General features: G+C 37.5%; 1 protein-coding gene across 1 annotated transcript; it reads right to left on the bottom strand.

Moving 5' to 3' along the window:
- Window positions 1-450: 450 nt before the first annotated feature.
- frmd8 (FERM domain containing 8) lies at window positions 451-13,425 on the bottom strand. The gene is made up of 10 exons (XM_056466838.1): window positions 13,274-13,425; window positions 12,748-12,835; window positions 12,457-12,624; window positions 11,019-11,120; window positions 10,870-10,928; window positions 10,129-10,295; window positions 8,414-8,626; window positions 7,171-7,444; window positions 4,262-4,484; window positions 451-3,414 (listed from the first exon to the last, which is right to left on the bottom strand). The coding sequence occupies exons 2-10, from the start codon at window positions 12,833-12,835 to the stop codon at window positions 3,302-3,304; spliced, it is 1,407 nt and encodes a 468-aa protein (XP_056322813.1). The 5' UTR covers window positions 13,274-13,425; the 3' UTR covers window positions 451-3,301.
- Between the last annotated feature and the right edge of the window lie 4,045 nt (window positions 13,426-17,470).

The raw sequence follows: 17,470 nt of genomic DNA, 5'->3' as shown, positions 1-17,470 counted from the left end.
GTGGTGTGCTTGTGGTTGGTCGTCTGTGAGTTATAGAATTTGCTACCACACACCCCATTTAAAGGCCCCATGAGAATAAAATTAAGGTTTTTTAGATGTTATTATCACTGTGTTTGTCATAAGGAAATCTATAAGCCTGTGCTCCTCAAAACAGTGACAAAATCAGCATTTTGAAGATATAAACATCCAAAGCTTGCAGTTTGTCTTCTCCGCCTAAATAGATCAACGGTTTTATTCACGTCCAACAGTATCTGGATGCAGCCTTTATGATGCAAGTTGAGAGTGCATCGCTCAGAGATGCAATGTCAGACACAAAGCACTCAACAGAACTAGTGACGTCTAAGGGGTAGGGTTAAAGACCCTATATTTAATAAAATATTTAATAAAATATTGATGCATAATGAAAACAAATGTAACCAAAAAAGCTAGTGTAAGACAACATAGACAATATTTAGTCATTACATTTATTTTGTTCCTTTTTCTCCTCAAGATTCAACACATCCAAGACCTTGTTGCAGGTATAGTTTAAATAAAACATCATTATAAAATACGTTATACAGAAAATGATTCACTGATAGTTATGCCGGTTAGTACAAAGCAGGAATAAAAAGTTTAATGCTGCATATAAATGGTTTCCATTGATTTTACAGTCACAAAAGTTTGGTAGTATTGTATTTGTATAGAAAACGTCATAAACAACAAAAGATAGTGGAAATACAATTTCAAAAGACAGATGACAGGAAAACAACAGAAACAGGTCAAATGTTTTAAAAAAAAAAGGCACTTTAAATTAGTACTGACATTTTTGTATTTCCAAAACACAGACGTGACTATCTACAGCTCTGTTAGTATGTGCATAAGTGCGTGACAGATGTTCAGACTACAATATAAACATTGCATTCAATTTAGAGTGGAAATAATGACTCTACAATAGCACAGAGGATCTGGGATTAAGCATTCTAGTATAAATGATGAATACAGAAATTTAGGGAGACAAGTCAGTGTGTACTGTTCATTTTACACCATTCAGCTGTCTGTTTTTCTTTCACAGTTCAGCGGGTGATGCAAAAGGTTAAAGTTTTCATCTTACAAGTGTGTAAATGGATAAAGAAACGTGTACAGAAACATGCACACCACAAAATCAATTTAAGACAACAGATGCATCATGCATGGATAAATATACAGTGGTGTGGTAAGCGAGGACCTGACAACAGGACTTGACATTAAGCTTTTACAGATACATGAACATTTAGTTCATCTGTAAATGAGCAGCACATTGACATTAATACCAAAATAGGAGGCGTAAATTCAACATAGTAATTACACACAATTCAGACTATCAGAACCATGAACTGCTTGGTAATAATGACACAGGGCAGGTAATTGGACACTGAGGATCAGATGACGCCCAATAATTAGCATGACGTTTCAGTTACCAGATTAAACAACAAGATGTTTTGTCCTGATCAGAGGTTTAAGAGATGTAGTTATAGGAGTTATAAAGTCAGAATTCCAAGTTATAAAGACAAAATTCGGAGTTATAGTAGCAATTTTGAGTTATAAAATCACAATTCTGAGTTATAAAGCCACAATTCTGAGTTTTAAAGACAGAATTCCGAGTTATAAAGCCGCAATGCTGAATTATAAAGACAGAATTCCGAGTTATAAAGTCGCAATTCCGAGTTATAAAGTTGAAATACTGAGTTATAAAGTCACAATTCTGAGTTATTAAGTCGCAATTCCGAGTTATAGTTGCAATTCTAAGTTATAAAATCACAATTCCGAGTTATAAAGTGAGAATTCTGAGTTATAGTCACAAATCAAAGTTATATAGACAGAATTCCGAGTTATATAGACAGAATTCAGAGTTATACAGTCGCAATTGAGTTATAGAAGGAATTCCAAGTTTTAAAGTCACAATTCTGAGTTAGTCGCAAGTCCGAGTTATATAGACAGAATTCCGAGTAATAAGGTCGCAATTCTGAGTTATAAAGACAGAATTCCGAGTTATATAGACAGAATTCCGAGTTATATAGACAGAATTCAGAGTTATACAGTCGCAATTGAGTTATAGAAGGAATTCCTAGTTTTAAAGTCACAATTCTGAGTTAGTCGCAAGTCCGAGTTATATAGACAGAATTCCAAGTTATAAAGTCAAAATTCCGAGTTATAAAGTCAGAATTCATTTTACTCAAGTTGTTTTTCTGTTGAACACACAAGATATTTTGATAAATGCTGGCTGCAAGCACCCATTGACTTCAAAAATCAAGCACCCAGCATTCTTCAAAATATTTTCTTTTGTGTTCAAAAGGAAGACAAAAAAATGAGGTCATTTTGTTTTTGGGTGAACTATTCCCCTTAAAGCTGTGCCCTGTGTTACCATTACTAAAAAAACCTATTCAGAGATTCAGTACATTCAAATTCTTACAGACAAGAAAACACAGTATGATTAGAGCTTCATACATTTGAAAAGCATCAGGAAATAGAAAAAGCAGATGTACATTGTCATTGATCATCAAGCCTCCAATCATCTCGTAATTTCATGTATTAACATTCTCTCTGCTTTACAAATGCAGATTATGCTAATGAATCACCTGGATTGATTTCTGCAGTGCATTACAGTGAGTGCACTCCATCAGAAAGGCATGATTCTCCTGAGCAACAAGCTAGTGAACAAGCTCAACCTATTGCCATTATTTAACAGAACTCACATCTGTCCTGTTGCTCAGTAGAAGTCTAAAGTCTGCATATGCAAACATGGACAGAAAAGAACTTTACACATTCAGAATCCCACTTTATTTCTTTGCAATGTTTTGCCCCAAACCTGCAGCCCTGGTTTTGCATATAGGAGTTTTACAACCTATACTAGAGGCTTCGATTGTTTCCTTTGGTGCAGCAGGTCTGGTTTTAGCAGTATTAGTGGATCAAAGTGAGGGATTATTAATGTACAGCCACTGGGATGTAGTTTGGTTTGATGGTTGCATAGTAGACTACATTCAGAACAGTGACCTACCCAGAGCTTTCAGATCGCTTCTTAGCCTTGCTCTTGCACCAAAATGTTTGACGGATAAGAGAAGTGAATTTCACATTCTTATTTTTTAACAGCCAACAGAGAAAAAGTTTTAACTTAAACCTGCGGAATCATGCACAAATCATCTATAAATAGTGGTTCAGCTCTTCGGTCTGTGATCTTGGTCCGATCTGTCCATTCAGATGGTTTTGCACTGCGTCTCTGAGGATCTCAATGGACAGATGTAGTTTTGGTCACCTGGCAGAAGAGGGCAGTGTTGAGGTGTTGGGTTCACCCTTGCTCTAAACTTTCAGTCACCTGAACAGCAGAGTAAGTGGGAGGCTGCGCTTGTCTCGTGAAGAAAGAAGCTGCTCTTTTGGGTTTCAAACGTTTGATTTCTTTGCCTGAAACAATCGAAAAATGAAATGAGCTTTGTCCCAGGTCATTATTTCTGTATGATAAAATAGGAGAAACTATGGAGGCTCATTCCTGCCACTGAACAATAAAAAAATACATATAAATAATTTATTTTAAAATTATAAAAGTTATAAGAGTTATAAAAACGCAATTATGAGTTATAAGGTCAGAATTTCGAGTTACAAAGTCAGAATTCTGAGTTATAAAGTCGCAATTCCCAGTTCTAAAGTCGCAAGTCTGAGTTATAGTCACAATTCCGAGTAATAAAGTCGCCATTCTGAGTTATAGAGTCAGAATTTTGAGTTATAAAGTCAGAATTCTAAGTAATAAATACGCAATTCTGAGTTATAGTCACAATTCCGAGTTATAAAGTCGCAATTCTGAGTAATAAATACACAATACTGAGTTATAGAGTCAGAATTCTGAGTAATAAATACACAATACTGAGTTATAGAATCAGAATTATGAGTAATAAATACACAATACAGAGTTAGAGTCAGAATTCTGAGTAATAAATACACAATACGGAGTTATAGAGTCAGAATTCTGAATAATAAATACACAATACTGAGTTATAGAGTCAGAATTCTGAGTAATAAATACACAATTCTGAGTTATAGAGTCAGAATTCCGCATTATAAAAGTGGCAAGAGTTATAAAGATACAATTCTGAGTTATAGACGTAATTCTGAGTTATAAAGTCAAAATTCCGAGTTATAAAGTCGCAACTCGAAATTGACTTGTTATTATTTAATTTTTATTATTCAGTGGCAGGGACGGGCTTCCCGATGTCAAATGATGTCATAGCAAAATGATTTTAGGGGGTCATCATACCGTCATCAACATAGTTAATGGTGCTGAGGGAATGGACTCGGCTACAGACCACACTGTTCTGTCTGCGTAGTTTCCCCTGCCGTCGCTCTCGAGTTTTGTTGTTGGTTTCTGGACTTGTAGGTTCATGGGAAGGTGTGACCTCACCGTCTGTACCCGTGGCTGCTGACTCGCTAACAGAGCGTAGCTCCACACAAAACTCAATAAGACCACTCATAAGTTCAGCCTAGAGAATAAAAATAAATGGTGCATTAATATTTTAATTCAATAACTTTGAAGAATTGAGAACACATTGAGAAAAATTGAGAGCACATGAAAATGGATTTATTAGGTTTGAAAGCATTTAGATTTGACCTCTTCTCAACAGAGAAAACCAGAAACAATCAAAAATGCATGATTATATGGTGTCATGGCTTTGCAATCAAAATAATGTCTTGTTAATTATAATGGAAGTCAATGGGGCAAAAAAAACACAAACATAACGAAAGGGTAGTACATTTGCCTAGTGTATTGTTGAGTTTTTGAACATTCAAATCATTTTCATGAAAATAAAAAACAACTGTCACCAAAAATCATTTCATTTGCTGAAATACAGAGAAAGTTGTGGCCAAATTAAGTCTCAAAAATCCCCTCAGAGTGGATGAAAACATCCCCAACAGCACACAAGGATTAATTGGATGAAACTGTAAGTGTATTTATGTGCCATAACTTGCATTCCGTGTCGGTTTACATGCATACAGCTAGTTCTTTACATCTGCCTGAATCCAAGCAAACTATGAACTCAGTCTTCCTCCCCACCTCTTTTTGTAAACTCATAGCAAAGTGGCTAATGATGGTGCTAATCGTTTTTCTGCTTTTGGTCAATGAAGCGAGCCTGACATGAACTCTGCTCAGTGTTCAAATAAAGAGGATCACAGCGGGACTCGCAATAAAATTGTATTTAAAGTACAATCATTTTGAAAGATGTAACTGTTTGGTTATTGTTATCAAACACCAGTTTCGGATCACTCGTATTTAGTAATCATCCTCTCATGTGAAGGTGTGTCTTTGTCAATGTGGTGTTGTGGTTTCATACTAACTAGCAAAGAAACTGTGAAGCTGAGCATTTGTAAAATCCTCCCGAGTCACTTTTCATGTATAATGTTAGATGTCCGTTTGAATACATTTGACATTGATAAATGGCAGGCTGCAACGTCAAGCATAGATAAATAATACGTATCAATAATACATGCCCGAGATACTTAGTCGTGATTACAGATTTTGCCATTATAGTGTGGAAACAGCTTCAAATACTTAGCAGTAGCTTGTGTGTGGTGAGCAGCTTTTGCTACCTCAAGAATAGACCAGCCACTCCTGACCAGCCTGTGGTGGGTTGAGCAGCCGACCATTATCATTCAAAGCGAAACTGCTCTGACAGGATAAAAATTGTGTTTATTTTACACTACCATTGAAACGTTTATCCAGAGTACGTTATAGACTTCCCATCAAGACCCTAAAAAATCAGATCAACTTGTGAAATGGGCATTCAGTGACACCTTTAAGTTGTTAATAGTGCAAGCTTACTTTGTGATGTTAGATCAAATAAATAACAAAAAGACACATACACTTACCCCCAGGGCTTCCCACAAAGACATCAGAAAAGTGGTAAAAAGTAGTCAAGTGACAAATAAAACACCAGGGGCCTCATTCATCAACGCTGCGTACGCACAAAAACTTTGAGTACGCCAGGTTTCACGCTCACGTTTGGATTTACTAACGATGAAATGAATGTGGGAATGTGCGCTGGTCCACGCCAACTTCATGCCTGGCATACGTGCATTTCTTGAGTGTGTTTGTTTTACTTCCATTGGCGGTTCCTAGAGGCAATTATGTTAAATCGCACACTACAAAGTATTTTTGAGCCGTGTAATGGCAGCTGTGTGGGACGAGATCATCCGCATGTCTAGCAGGTATATAAGGTTTCCATACCATACAGTTGACCAGCCAAACATTAAAGCGCAACTTGCAGCGATCACCGGTTTTCCCAATGTAATCGGATCGATCTACTGCACACACACTGCTATAAAGGCGCCATCTGAAGACGAATTTGCATATGTGAATCAGAAACATTTCCATATAATAAATGTTCAAATAAAATATGATGCACACACTTATTAATGATTCCTACTTGTCTTCCTTGTGATGAAGAGTAGGCAAAATCTGATATGTAGCGGGGGAAAAAAGAAGAATGAGTTGGTCAGACGCTGGATTCGAAGTTCATGCTCGAACGTGTCAAAACATGTTGCTAAGCACTTTACGAGCTACGCTGCTAAAGACACTACAAAATTTGACACCCATACATCAGACTATTTCTTTTATTAATCCACTCAGTGCGATGTTCAGACTTAACTGTGTTAACCGCATCAGCTACACTCTTACACTCGATTTTTTCTTTTGTTGTTAATTTCAAAGGACAAACTTGCAAATAACACTGTTTTTCTCCGGTCTACCTCCGATAGGAGCACCTTCAAACCACATTCTGTTTAAAGTTTCTCTTTTTGCTTGCTTTTGCCATTGCTTTTTCGTTGGGTTTTGCCAAAGTAGAGTCATTAGCATATTCATACAGGGGAGGAGGCAGCGAGGGGTTTTGCGCACGTGCATGTTGCGCTCAGTTTCACGTTCATTCGGATGTACAAAGAGAATATGCGTGTGATTCGGCGTACGCAGTGTTTCATTCATCTGATTTTTTTACTGCGGACGCACATTTACAGCTTTGTGCGTACGCAATGTTTTAGTATGATTTCAACACAAGTCTTCGTACATGAGGCCCCTGATGTAAACGGGAACGTGTCTCCCTCTTGTGATCTGATCAGCCAAAACGCATCCTAATACCGGATGTAAACAATGCATTGGTCATAAATTTGTGTACTCACCTGCTTTGAATAAATCTTTAATAACTTATTGACAGGGGTGCCAGCTTCCTCCCCATCAAACTCCAGCCAGAGTATATGCGAGTCTCCCTCCGTCTCTGGATAGCTGTGATCCCAGGAAAGCTCAGTGAACTTCAGTCCCAGGAGGACATGCTTCTCTTTCACGTCCATGACATACACTCCTTCCAGACTGATGCCCACGCTCACTGCCTTACGCCCACCTCTGTGAAGGAGACCCTGAGCTGGCTTATCGATCTCACCCGCGAAAAAAGCACATCTGCCAAAGCGAAAACATTAGTCAGAGTTAAAACATTTTAAACAGATTTTCATTCGGCCTGCCAAAAATTGTCACTGCCCCAGCTGAAAAACAATAAAAATACCTTTGTTGTCTTTGAATCTCTACTTAGCATTCTCATAAATTTCACAATATTGTGCTTTATTCAGTGTTAAATATTTCTAAAGTGTATTAACTTTGTTTTATTGTAATGGGTAGAGTGATTAAAATACTATGTGCATGGAGTTTGCAACATTGGCAGTAAAATGAGACAGGATACATAAACTAAAAAGTGAAGTAAACCGGGACAGTGATGTTATATCGATTAGCCATGTTATGATATCTATTTTTTGTTGTACGGTGTCTTGCACCAAAATGAATCGTGGGAATTGATATTGTTGTAAATTTAAGACCATTTTATGCCACTCATTTTATAGTACCACCATGACAATATAATAGCATCATAATGCAAGTACACACTTCCAAAGAACACATATTATTTTATTCTTAAGAATATTTAATTTAATTAGTCATTTTAACAATTTAATAACTACGCATTGGAATCAAAATGTGAAAACGTATATCTTAAACAAATAAATAATTATAAATGTTGTTAACATAATTAAAGTGCAAAATAAAAAGTAACAGAGGCTGCGATATCTGCTACCAGATCTATTTTTAGTTGTCAGCCACCCACATGAAAATGTACTATAGTAATTTATAGTAAATACTATAGTGTTTTTTAACCATTCTGACATGGACGCCTCCAATAAAGATAGAGATGTTGCACAATCAGCTAAAGTGTTGCTATAATTGGTTTTTATGTATGGGCGTTATATATTGCATCACCAAATATGATTGAGGTCATGTCCATGTGTTGTGCGATAAGTCGATATATTGATTATTGTGACAGGCCTAGTATCAATAAAAGCATTTCAATAATGATCCACATGAAAATAACAGGGATCTTACCCGTAGTAAGGCAGGTTGTGGCAGCTCCTGAGGTACTGGCGCAGCAGAGCGATGGTCTCCTGGCTGGCAGCAGAGGAGCAGACTGAACGGCACTCCTTTACAAGGTTTTGCTCCATCTCTGCATTCCTCCCACCTCTCCCCCGAAGTGTGGACAGAAAACCTCCTCCTCCTAGTGCGGCATGGGCTGGAAGGAATGAGGACAGCTTCTTCTCTCTGGAATAACATCACATGGGAAAACTGAAATTAATTACAGCATTTCAGGACCAGTTTTAAAGGAAAAATTCTGTACTTTACTCTCCCTTTGCTTGTTCCAAACCTGCTTGACTTTCTTTCTTTCGTTGAACACAAACATATATATTTTGAATAAAGCTGGAAATGCACAACCACTGGATACCACGGTATTTATTTCTTCAAAATATCTTCATTAGTGTTCAACAGAATAAAAAAAAATGTAAAGCACTTGAGGGCGAGTAAATAGTGAGTACAGTTTTGGGTGAACTTTCCCTTTAATAGAAGAATGACACAATTGTTGAAAATTAATTAAAGTAGTTAATTAGTTTCGCCTGGGTAGCCCAGGCATATTAACGGCTGCCCAAGTCTATTTGGTTGTGCCACATGAATAATACTATTATTATCATCCTTTTACACTTTTTTGTATCCACCCAAGAAAGCCAAGCAGTCGCGATCGATTAACCAGCAGAAAATCTTCTCTCACTCTGCACATTTCCTACTGCTGGTTCTGTGTGTGTGAGAACTGCCAACACTCACACACTGTTCTGCAGACCCACAGAGTTGCACCTTTTGCACCAAAATGCGTCCGACCATAGTTTTTGAATCTCCTAAAATTTGCAGGATTCATGTTTTACTTTCACTTTTTAAAGTTGCCGTAATTTGTATGCGTTTTTACATAACCATTTCACAGCTGACAGCAAGTGAGAGAAACATTAAATTTAATAAACGACTCAGATAAACTTTACTATATACTCAGAGAGAACAAAATATTCTGGCTGCAAAAAATTTGTACACCATTAGAAATGGTTAATCTACTAATTTGCCTAGTAAATATTATAATTTTGAGCAATAATGTCTATTTTTATTCAGTTTTTTATGTCTCATTTGCAGTATATTTTATTAATTTAATGATGTTATTATACTGCATACTTTATACATATCTAAAATGCTTTGGCAATACTGTAAATGTCATGCCAATAAAGCAACTTTAGAGAGAGAGAGAGAGAGAGAGAGAGAGAGAGAGAGAGAGAGAGAGAGAGAGAGAGAGAGAGAGAGAGAGAGAGAGAGAGAGAGAGAGAGAGAGAGAGAGAGAGAGAGAGAGAGAGAGAGAGAGAGAGAGAGAGAGAGAGAGAGTGTGTGTGTGTGCACATGGCTCCTAAACAGCATAAAAGTAAGAGAAATGGTGGATTTCTGTTATTTCAACAGCCTTTTAATAAATTTAACCCACTGAAAAGAAAGTGTATAAAAGTGTCATATAATAAAAATATAGTTGTTTTGTTTGTCGCATGTTGTTGATCATTTATGCATGTTTCAATCCGGCTACCACCGCAGGTTTATTTCAGATCTATGGGAAGCACTGACTACACATGTTTGTAACTGCACACAATATTGAAAATGAATGTTGCACAAAAGGAGACATGCAACATCATTCATTAGCTGAACAACTTTACATTAACCTCTTTTTATTAGTGACAAAGGATCACCTGATTGCTGCTGTGAGGGCCTGGTCATCTAGTTCAGTCCCTAACTCGATGGCACAGGACAATGCGCCTAGCGTCAGCCAGTGTTCAGGGTCACATGGGTACCGACCCTCCAAGATGTTCATCTTCGCTTCATCATAAAGCAGCCTCAACACTCCTTCATCTTCAATCTGACAATACAACATAAATATGTAACACAAAATCACTAAAAATTACTAATAACAAGCAACTCATGATTGTAGCAGTAATAAAAAAAAAATCCTATTTGTGTTACTTCTCATTTCCTGATGTGTACAGCACATCACAGAAGATCTGGCTTGTCTATATGAATGCTATCCAACTTAATCTCTTTGGATCCCTTTATGTTATAAAGGCTCAGAGAAATAAGCAGCTCATGACCTCCACTGCTCAGCCCAAAGCTATCAATCAAGCGCAAAGTCTTACATAACATGTGTACAATCTGACATGAAACACATCTGATGTAATGCAAACGAGCCTCCGCTTTTTGCACAATTTCCCACTGTGGGGTCATATTGCACAATCTGAGCAACAACTGCAATGTGAAAAGTTGAAGTGTGGATTAGGCTTAAATATAAACTAAGACAATCTTCCTTTCATATCTACGGTTTACACAAACTAAAAAGCCAAATACTTGTCTGGAAAGACATGATGACTAGCAAATAACAAGAAAATCTTCATTTTTTGGCAAACTATACAATACAAGACACAAAACGTGCTCAGTACCTGAAGTTCTTTTGCCCGTGGATAAAAAACACTTCGTTTGAACAGCAGACTTGGTTCATCTTTAAAAGGATAGAGAGTTAGACAGTTAGACATCCAACTGTTCAGGTGAGGTGAAGCATGAAAAAAAAAAAACCAAGACAAAAGTATACCTAAAGAAATGTCTTCTGTAGGGGCCTCAGTAAAGCGGTACAGCAGGTCCTGCCACTGACGACACAGCTTGTAAGGCAGATGTTTCGGCTTCAACTGCAGTTCTGTTTAAACAGAAAACAAGGAAATTAGGCTGAGGGCGGGAAACTTTAAGTTTGGTCCTAGAAATCATAAAGTGAATGTTTCTGAATGAAGTCTGGAAGTGTGTGATCTTACTTTTAAGGTCTGCTCTCACCAAGAATGATAACTATACTGATAATTATATTAATGCTCACACCAAACAACAATATCTTTCTGTTGATTAAACAAACGCATTCTGCTGTTTTTTCACTTTTAAATGGTCGAGCTCTTGAACATCAGGGTGAATGCGATTGGATGTTAATATTTCTATAATTCATCAGCATGATGACACTGTTATCATGACACACCATCAATTGGCCATATTGGAGGCACAGAATGTAAACAATGCCACTGAAGCAAATAAAACTCACATATTTTGCTGAATAATGCTGATGAAATTAAACAATTATTATCATGTTTTTGGCTGTACTAATAGGTCAGACCAACACAAATTTTAAGAGTACTAATCTAGAATGCAAATCAAGCAGAAGAGGAAAAAAACCTGCCTGAGGGATAAAATGTAATCATGGTTGGCCAAACCAACTAGGATTTTCAAGGGTAAGAATCTTGACAACATCCATCTCTGCTCTTATTTCAGGTCAAGTAAGATCTGAAATAAATAGGCTATTATCTGATACCTATAACATTTAGTTTGTCAAAATACTGCATCCTTTCCAGCTTTCCAAGTCCTTCTGAATTTGATTTAGCAGCATCCACTTTATTTTTCTATGGTCTAGACAGCATAAATACCCAGAACAACTTGTTCAGCGATACATTAACTGTGCAATTCATTCTGTTGTTTACATCTAGGTATCGGCAATATGACCCATGCATATGGGTAACTGAAAAAATCTTGACGCAAGTGCAAAGCCTCTATTGTTCCTACTGATAATAGTATGGACTACTATTTTTTTCTTTTAAAAATGATCATGATTATTATTAGCATAATATTGTTATTGTTATAATTCAATAGTCTGCATGCCTTTGCATATGTTGCTGGCTTTTTCCTTCTAACCATTTACAATGTTTGAGAACGCATGATGTCTGTTGTTTAAACTCATGTTGTGAATTCCAGTCTCCAGTAAATAAAGAGCAGTCTTTGTTCAAAGAGACGTCCAATAATTCACAAATGTCAGTGGGTGGCATTAATGCTCAGAGGACTTCCTGAAGTCCTCTCCTAACACTTCACTTGCAAATCAGCCACAGAGGCATTAAACGCCATCATTGTGCCTTTCTTGCCTTCGTAACCTACATATGAATAGGTCATAAGCTCTATATCAGTCTAACATCTGACCTGAGCACAAAAAGAATGTTTATTACCAAGCAAAGGAGAGCAGAACCAGAAAGCGAACACATCAGCAGCGGAGTTGGGAATGTTGAGGGCCTCCCGAACATTGCGGCCGAGCTCCTGCGCATTCATGCAACCGAGACCCTCCAGAGTCAAGTGCACTGCACTGTCATTTGCCAAGTACACCAACAAATCCTGAGCTGGAGAAACACAAGAGGAAACACCGGTCATGTCAGGTCAACATTGATCTGATAAGAGATATAATATAGTGAATATGGTCCAATAAGCAACCAATGAAACATTAAAAGTACAAAAGTACAGACCTCTGGTGACTGAGGAAGCCACACTTCCTCGCTGGGAAAGAGAATGTTCTGATGGCTCAGGGGGGAAGTCGCCATCATCTCCCTCCATCTAATACACGAACAAGATCAGAAAACAATAGGCATTTTTACATAAGACACTTCTACTACTTGCTGTCATTATATTCCGTACAAACTAAACAGACACACACACACAAAAGGAAAAATCAGCAGTTGAATAGTACTGTCTACAGCATTTTTTCCAGTCATAACAAGTATAAACAAGTTTCGGGAACGTTATATTCAAAGCTAACGTAAAAACTTTTGAGTTCCTGAAGTATTCCTAGTATGTTTTACGTTTTGTTTCGCTCATTTGTATCGCAAACATCACCCTGTGTAATAAACTAATTTAATATACAATAGTGTTATGAAAAAGAAGTAGAAAAATAAAAGGAAATACAGCTGTCGCCCTTATTCTGGCCAGCTAATGTTAGCTAGCTACTCCAGTAACGTTAACTGTCTGGCATGAAAACTACAACCAGCAACATACCGAGACACTCTCCTTCGATTCAGACGCTCGTTTTTTGATCAAAACAAACTCAAAGCATCAATATTTGGAAGGATTAAGTTACATAAAGAGCTACGAGTATGACGGCAGCACCAGCGCAGCTGGATAATGTTCTTAAAACAGCGCCCACCGGAGAAACTAGCAAAAACATGGCAGGAAAAATACGAGTGTTGAAGCGCTGTACTCAAGTCCGCCAACAGAGAGCGCATCACAGCCCAGAATCACAATTTTGCAGCGCACACTGACACATTTACACAGATTATCCTCAAATAAAACACAAATAAACTTAATATTAAATCGTAGCAACGAGTAACCTTTTAAACACACACACACACACACACATATATTGATATAGATGCTAACCCATGACTACATAAATATGTATAGTTTATTTGACTCCCTCTGACTGATAAATTAAACTGAACTTCAGATTAGAAGAATTTATTCTCTCTTCTGTGTTTTAGTGATTTCTGTGAGGCGCCAACGCCAAGTCTTAGTTAGTGGCCCACGTGATTCATTCTCATCATTGGCATGAGGTTAGTGCCATCTGCTGCAGTTTGGATTTCATAAACTAAACAATCAAGAACAGTTTTTTAATGATAATTTTACAAGACACTTTGCTTTTATTTTAGAGCACTTTTTATTCTTACTAGATTTCACTTCTACTATGACAAAAATCATCTTATTTTTAAGAACCCACAGTTTCACAGTCATCAGAATTTTAAGTGCCCCTATTATGCATTAAAAAGGGTCATATTTTGGTTTTGGGGGTCTCCAACAACAGTCTAATATGCATGCAAGATAAAAAAAAAACACGTTCATTGTCTTATAATATGCATTTACCTAATTATCCCAATGACTCCCATATGATTCGTTCAGCAAAAAAAGCTGCGGTCACACTGGACTTTTCCCTCCCATAGACTTCTATTCATACGCACGCGAATGCGTCAGACCGAAAACGCAAGGTCATGCGTCAAGTTTTGCATGTCGCTGCGGTGCAAAGTTCAAGCTTGGTGAACTCTGACCTGTGAAATCGCATCACTTGACTGCGTGAGACCAATCGAGGATCAAAACATGTCCTCTCTGGACAGAAATTTAAATATAGAGCAATCATTGGCTTTTTAAAATGTCTAATCATCTCGTTTAATCCCACCCTTTTTTGCAGCGCCGCACAACAGAATTTCGCACACACAAACTCTGGTGTGACCGCAGCTTTCTTTGTTCACAAACCCCTCCTTATCACGATACTAATCTGCGCTGACTGGTGTGATCACCCAGTCTGTTGTGATTGGTTGACTGCGTTAAGCTGGAGACAGAGAAAAATGCCCACCATGTGTGAGCACACCTGCCAACACTCCCGTTTTCCCGGGAGCCTCCCGTGTTTTAGACCCATCTCCCGCCACCCTCCAGTTTTGTTTTTTCTCCCGGAAAACTCCTGTAATTTCATAATTTGCAAGCTAGAGAAAACAAGGAGGCAACCATTTTAATCTCACTTACACTTGTGAAATAGAGGAAGGAACTGATCCATGAACTGTGTACTGTAAAGTTCTTCTTAAGCTCTGACAAAGTCCCATACATCAATAGTCTTTTCTGATCCTTCCTTTAACAAACGACCGATGAATCACCCGTTAAAGTGTGTAGATGGCTGAAGCACTCATCAGAAAATTGATAGGAACACAGCACAAGGCTGGGGCTTTAATGCTGAGGTATTTTTTGCAAAAATAATCTTCAACCACTGACTCTTCACAGCCTCATCTTTGTGTAGGGAAAATAACACTAACTTTCCCTCACACTTCAGAGCACAGCGTCTTCACGACTTGATTCAACCGGGATCTGCTACAGTGTTTGTCTTCCCCTTTTTCTTTCTACAGTGTTTGTGGCCGGGGTCGGGGGTTTCAATTTTTCCAGGTCTGCGCGCTGGGCGGGACTTGAGTTTCGTATTTACGTCACACCGACTCAGCTACTCGTTACAGCGGCGATTCATTCGAACCACTCTGAGTCGACTATTTTATAAATGAATCAACAGTTTTAAACACGGCACACTTTCAGATTTAAGCCTTAGCTGGATATTTCACTTCACTTAGAGCTTTGTTACACACTGCATAAAAGGTCATTTTCAAAAACCCATAATAGGGGTTCTTTTAATTTTTTTATTTTTTGATAGTAATGTGCTTAATGTGGCACCTTTTTACAGAAACTTCTCATCTTAATTCTACACTTAGGCCTAATTTTAGTCTCATCACCACTGCAGGACAGCCTGCCCCATGACCTCAACACCAAATTGAGACCTCCACCCCCCACACAGAGAAGAGGCTCACAGACACCTGGACCAGTACATCTATGTTCTGTCTAACATGCTTTTCATAGCTCCTACTCATTTGAGACCCATAATTGAAGCCCCTTCCTCCTTTTCTTATACTGTAGGCTTCATGACTGTTTTTCCACATATGGTTTACATCTTGTTGGAGCTGTACAGTTATTACCTTTCATACATTCCTCTGGAGGTGCTTTCCTATCATATCATATTTCATATCATATCAACTTCATCAGGCCTCTCAAGACATACACAATAGTAAGATACAAGTCTAATTATAAATAGGCCTACCTGGTTATAAAGGTTTATCGCACACTTTTAGAGAATAGGGTTAGGGTTCTTTAATCATAAAGGGGCTACAAGTAAAAATTGTTATGTATTAATTGTTTTTTATTACCGATGTAACATTTCTACCCTACATCTATAAACTATGAAAGTCTGTTGATAGATTACAATTTAATCTTTATAATTCATTCATTTTACTTCGGCTTAGTCTCTGTTTCAGAGGTCGCCACTGTGGAATTACCTGCCAACTATTCCAGCATATATTTCACGGTTACGCAGCGGATGCCCTTCCAGCCACAACCCAGTTCTGGAACACACCCATACACTACGCCAATTTAGTTTATTCAATTCACATAGCACATGACTTTGCACTGTGGGCAAAACCGGAGCACTCGGAGGAAACCCATACGCGAACACGGGGAGAACATGCAAACTCCACACAGAAATGCCAACTGGCCCAGCTGGGACTCGAACCAGCGACCTTCTTGCTGTGAGGTGACAGTGCTAACCACTGCGCCACCGTGCAGAATAATCTTGATAATGTCAGATAAATTTAATAGCAAGTCACAGTGTGTAATGGATTAAAATCAACCAAGTGTAATTCAGACAAGAATTATATGATAATATTAGCCACTTTATTTCAAGATCGCTGTAGCAGCGTTTTTAGTTCCTGTCATTACAGTATTTGTACTGTGAGGATATTTCTTGTTATATGTCACAGTTTACTTTATTTATCCTCAGTTGCATGAACTATAGTGTCCTCTGCTCCCTAGTGAAAGCAAAACACAAAAATTATTTCCAGTGTCTGAATAATTTTTGTTTTGATTGTAAATGGCTTACTCCACATGTATAATGTAAAATTGTATAATATGTTAACATTATATAAACATGTATAATACCAAATTTAACCCTTGTGCACTCTTCAAATTCACTGCCCTTTTGTTATGTTAGGGATGAAAACATCCACTTAATTAAACAATGTTAAAATGCATTAAATTAATTTTTTTTTTTCCAATTTTTTATGCTTAAATCTGTTAATCAACCTCAGTCCTGAACAAAACTACTAAATGTTTTTAAAAATTACAGGATTTTAACTCTTAAATTACCAAGTTCACAAATGATGTCACTGATTTATAAATAGTAGTTGTGGACTGGATTTGTTTTTACCTTTTATCACAGTCTTGGACATGTGAACGATTAGTAACAACATTGGCTTCCATTATAACCACATTTGATGGTGCATAAATACACAGTCTTTGTTTTTGTTTACTCCATGTAGTTCTGAGAGCCGAGATGAACATTTAGATGTTCTCAGACACATCAAGGTAACTGCTTAAAGGTCACTCTCACACACTCACAGACACACACTTTAATTTGTTGTTGTATTCCATGAAATCCAGAAACTATGCTTCTTTTTTGCACAGGCTTATATGAAGGGTTAATGGTGCCAACTGATGATCAACAGTAAAAATTACAAACTTTACCTCTTCCCAACAGGGAAAACCACCAACAATCAAAAATGCTTGATTATATGGTGTAATGGTTTTGTAATAAAAAAATGGAAGTCATAATGGAAGTCA

The sequence above is a fragment of the Danio aesculapii genome, chromosome 10, assembly GCF_903798145.1.
Source record: "Danio aesculapii chromosome 10, fDanAes4.1, whole genome shotgun sequence".
In the NCBI taxonomy this organism is placed as follows: Eukaryota; Metazoa; Chordata; class Actinopteri; order Cypriniformes; family Danionidae; genus Danio; species Danio aesculapii.
The sequence above is the reverse complement of the archived record's forward strand: the minus strand, read 5'-3'. Positions and strand labels throughout refer to the sequence as shown.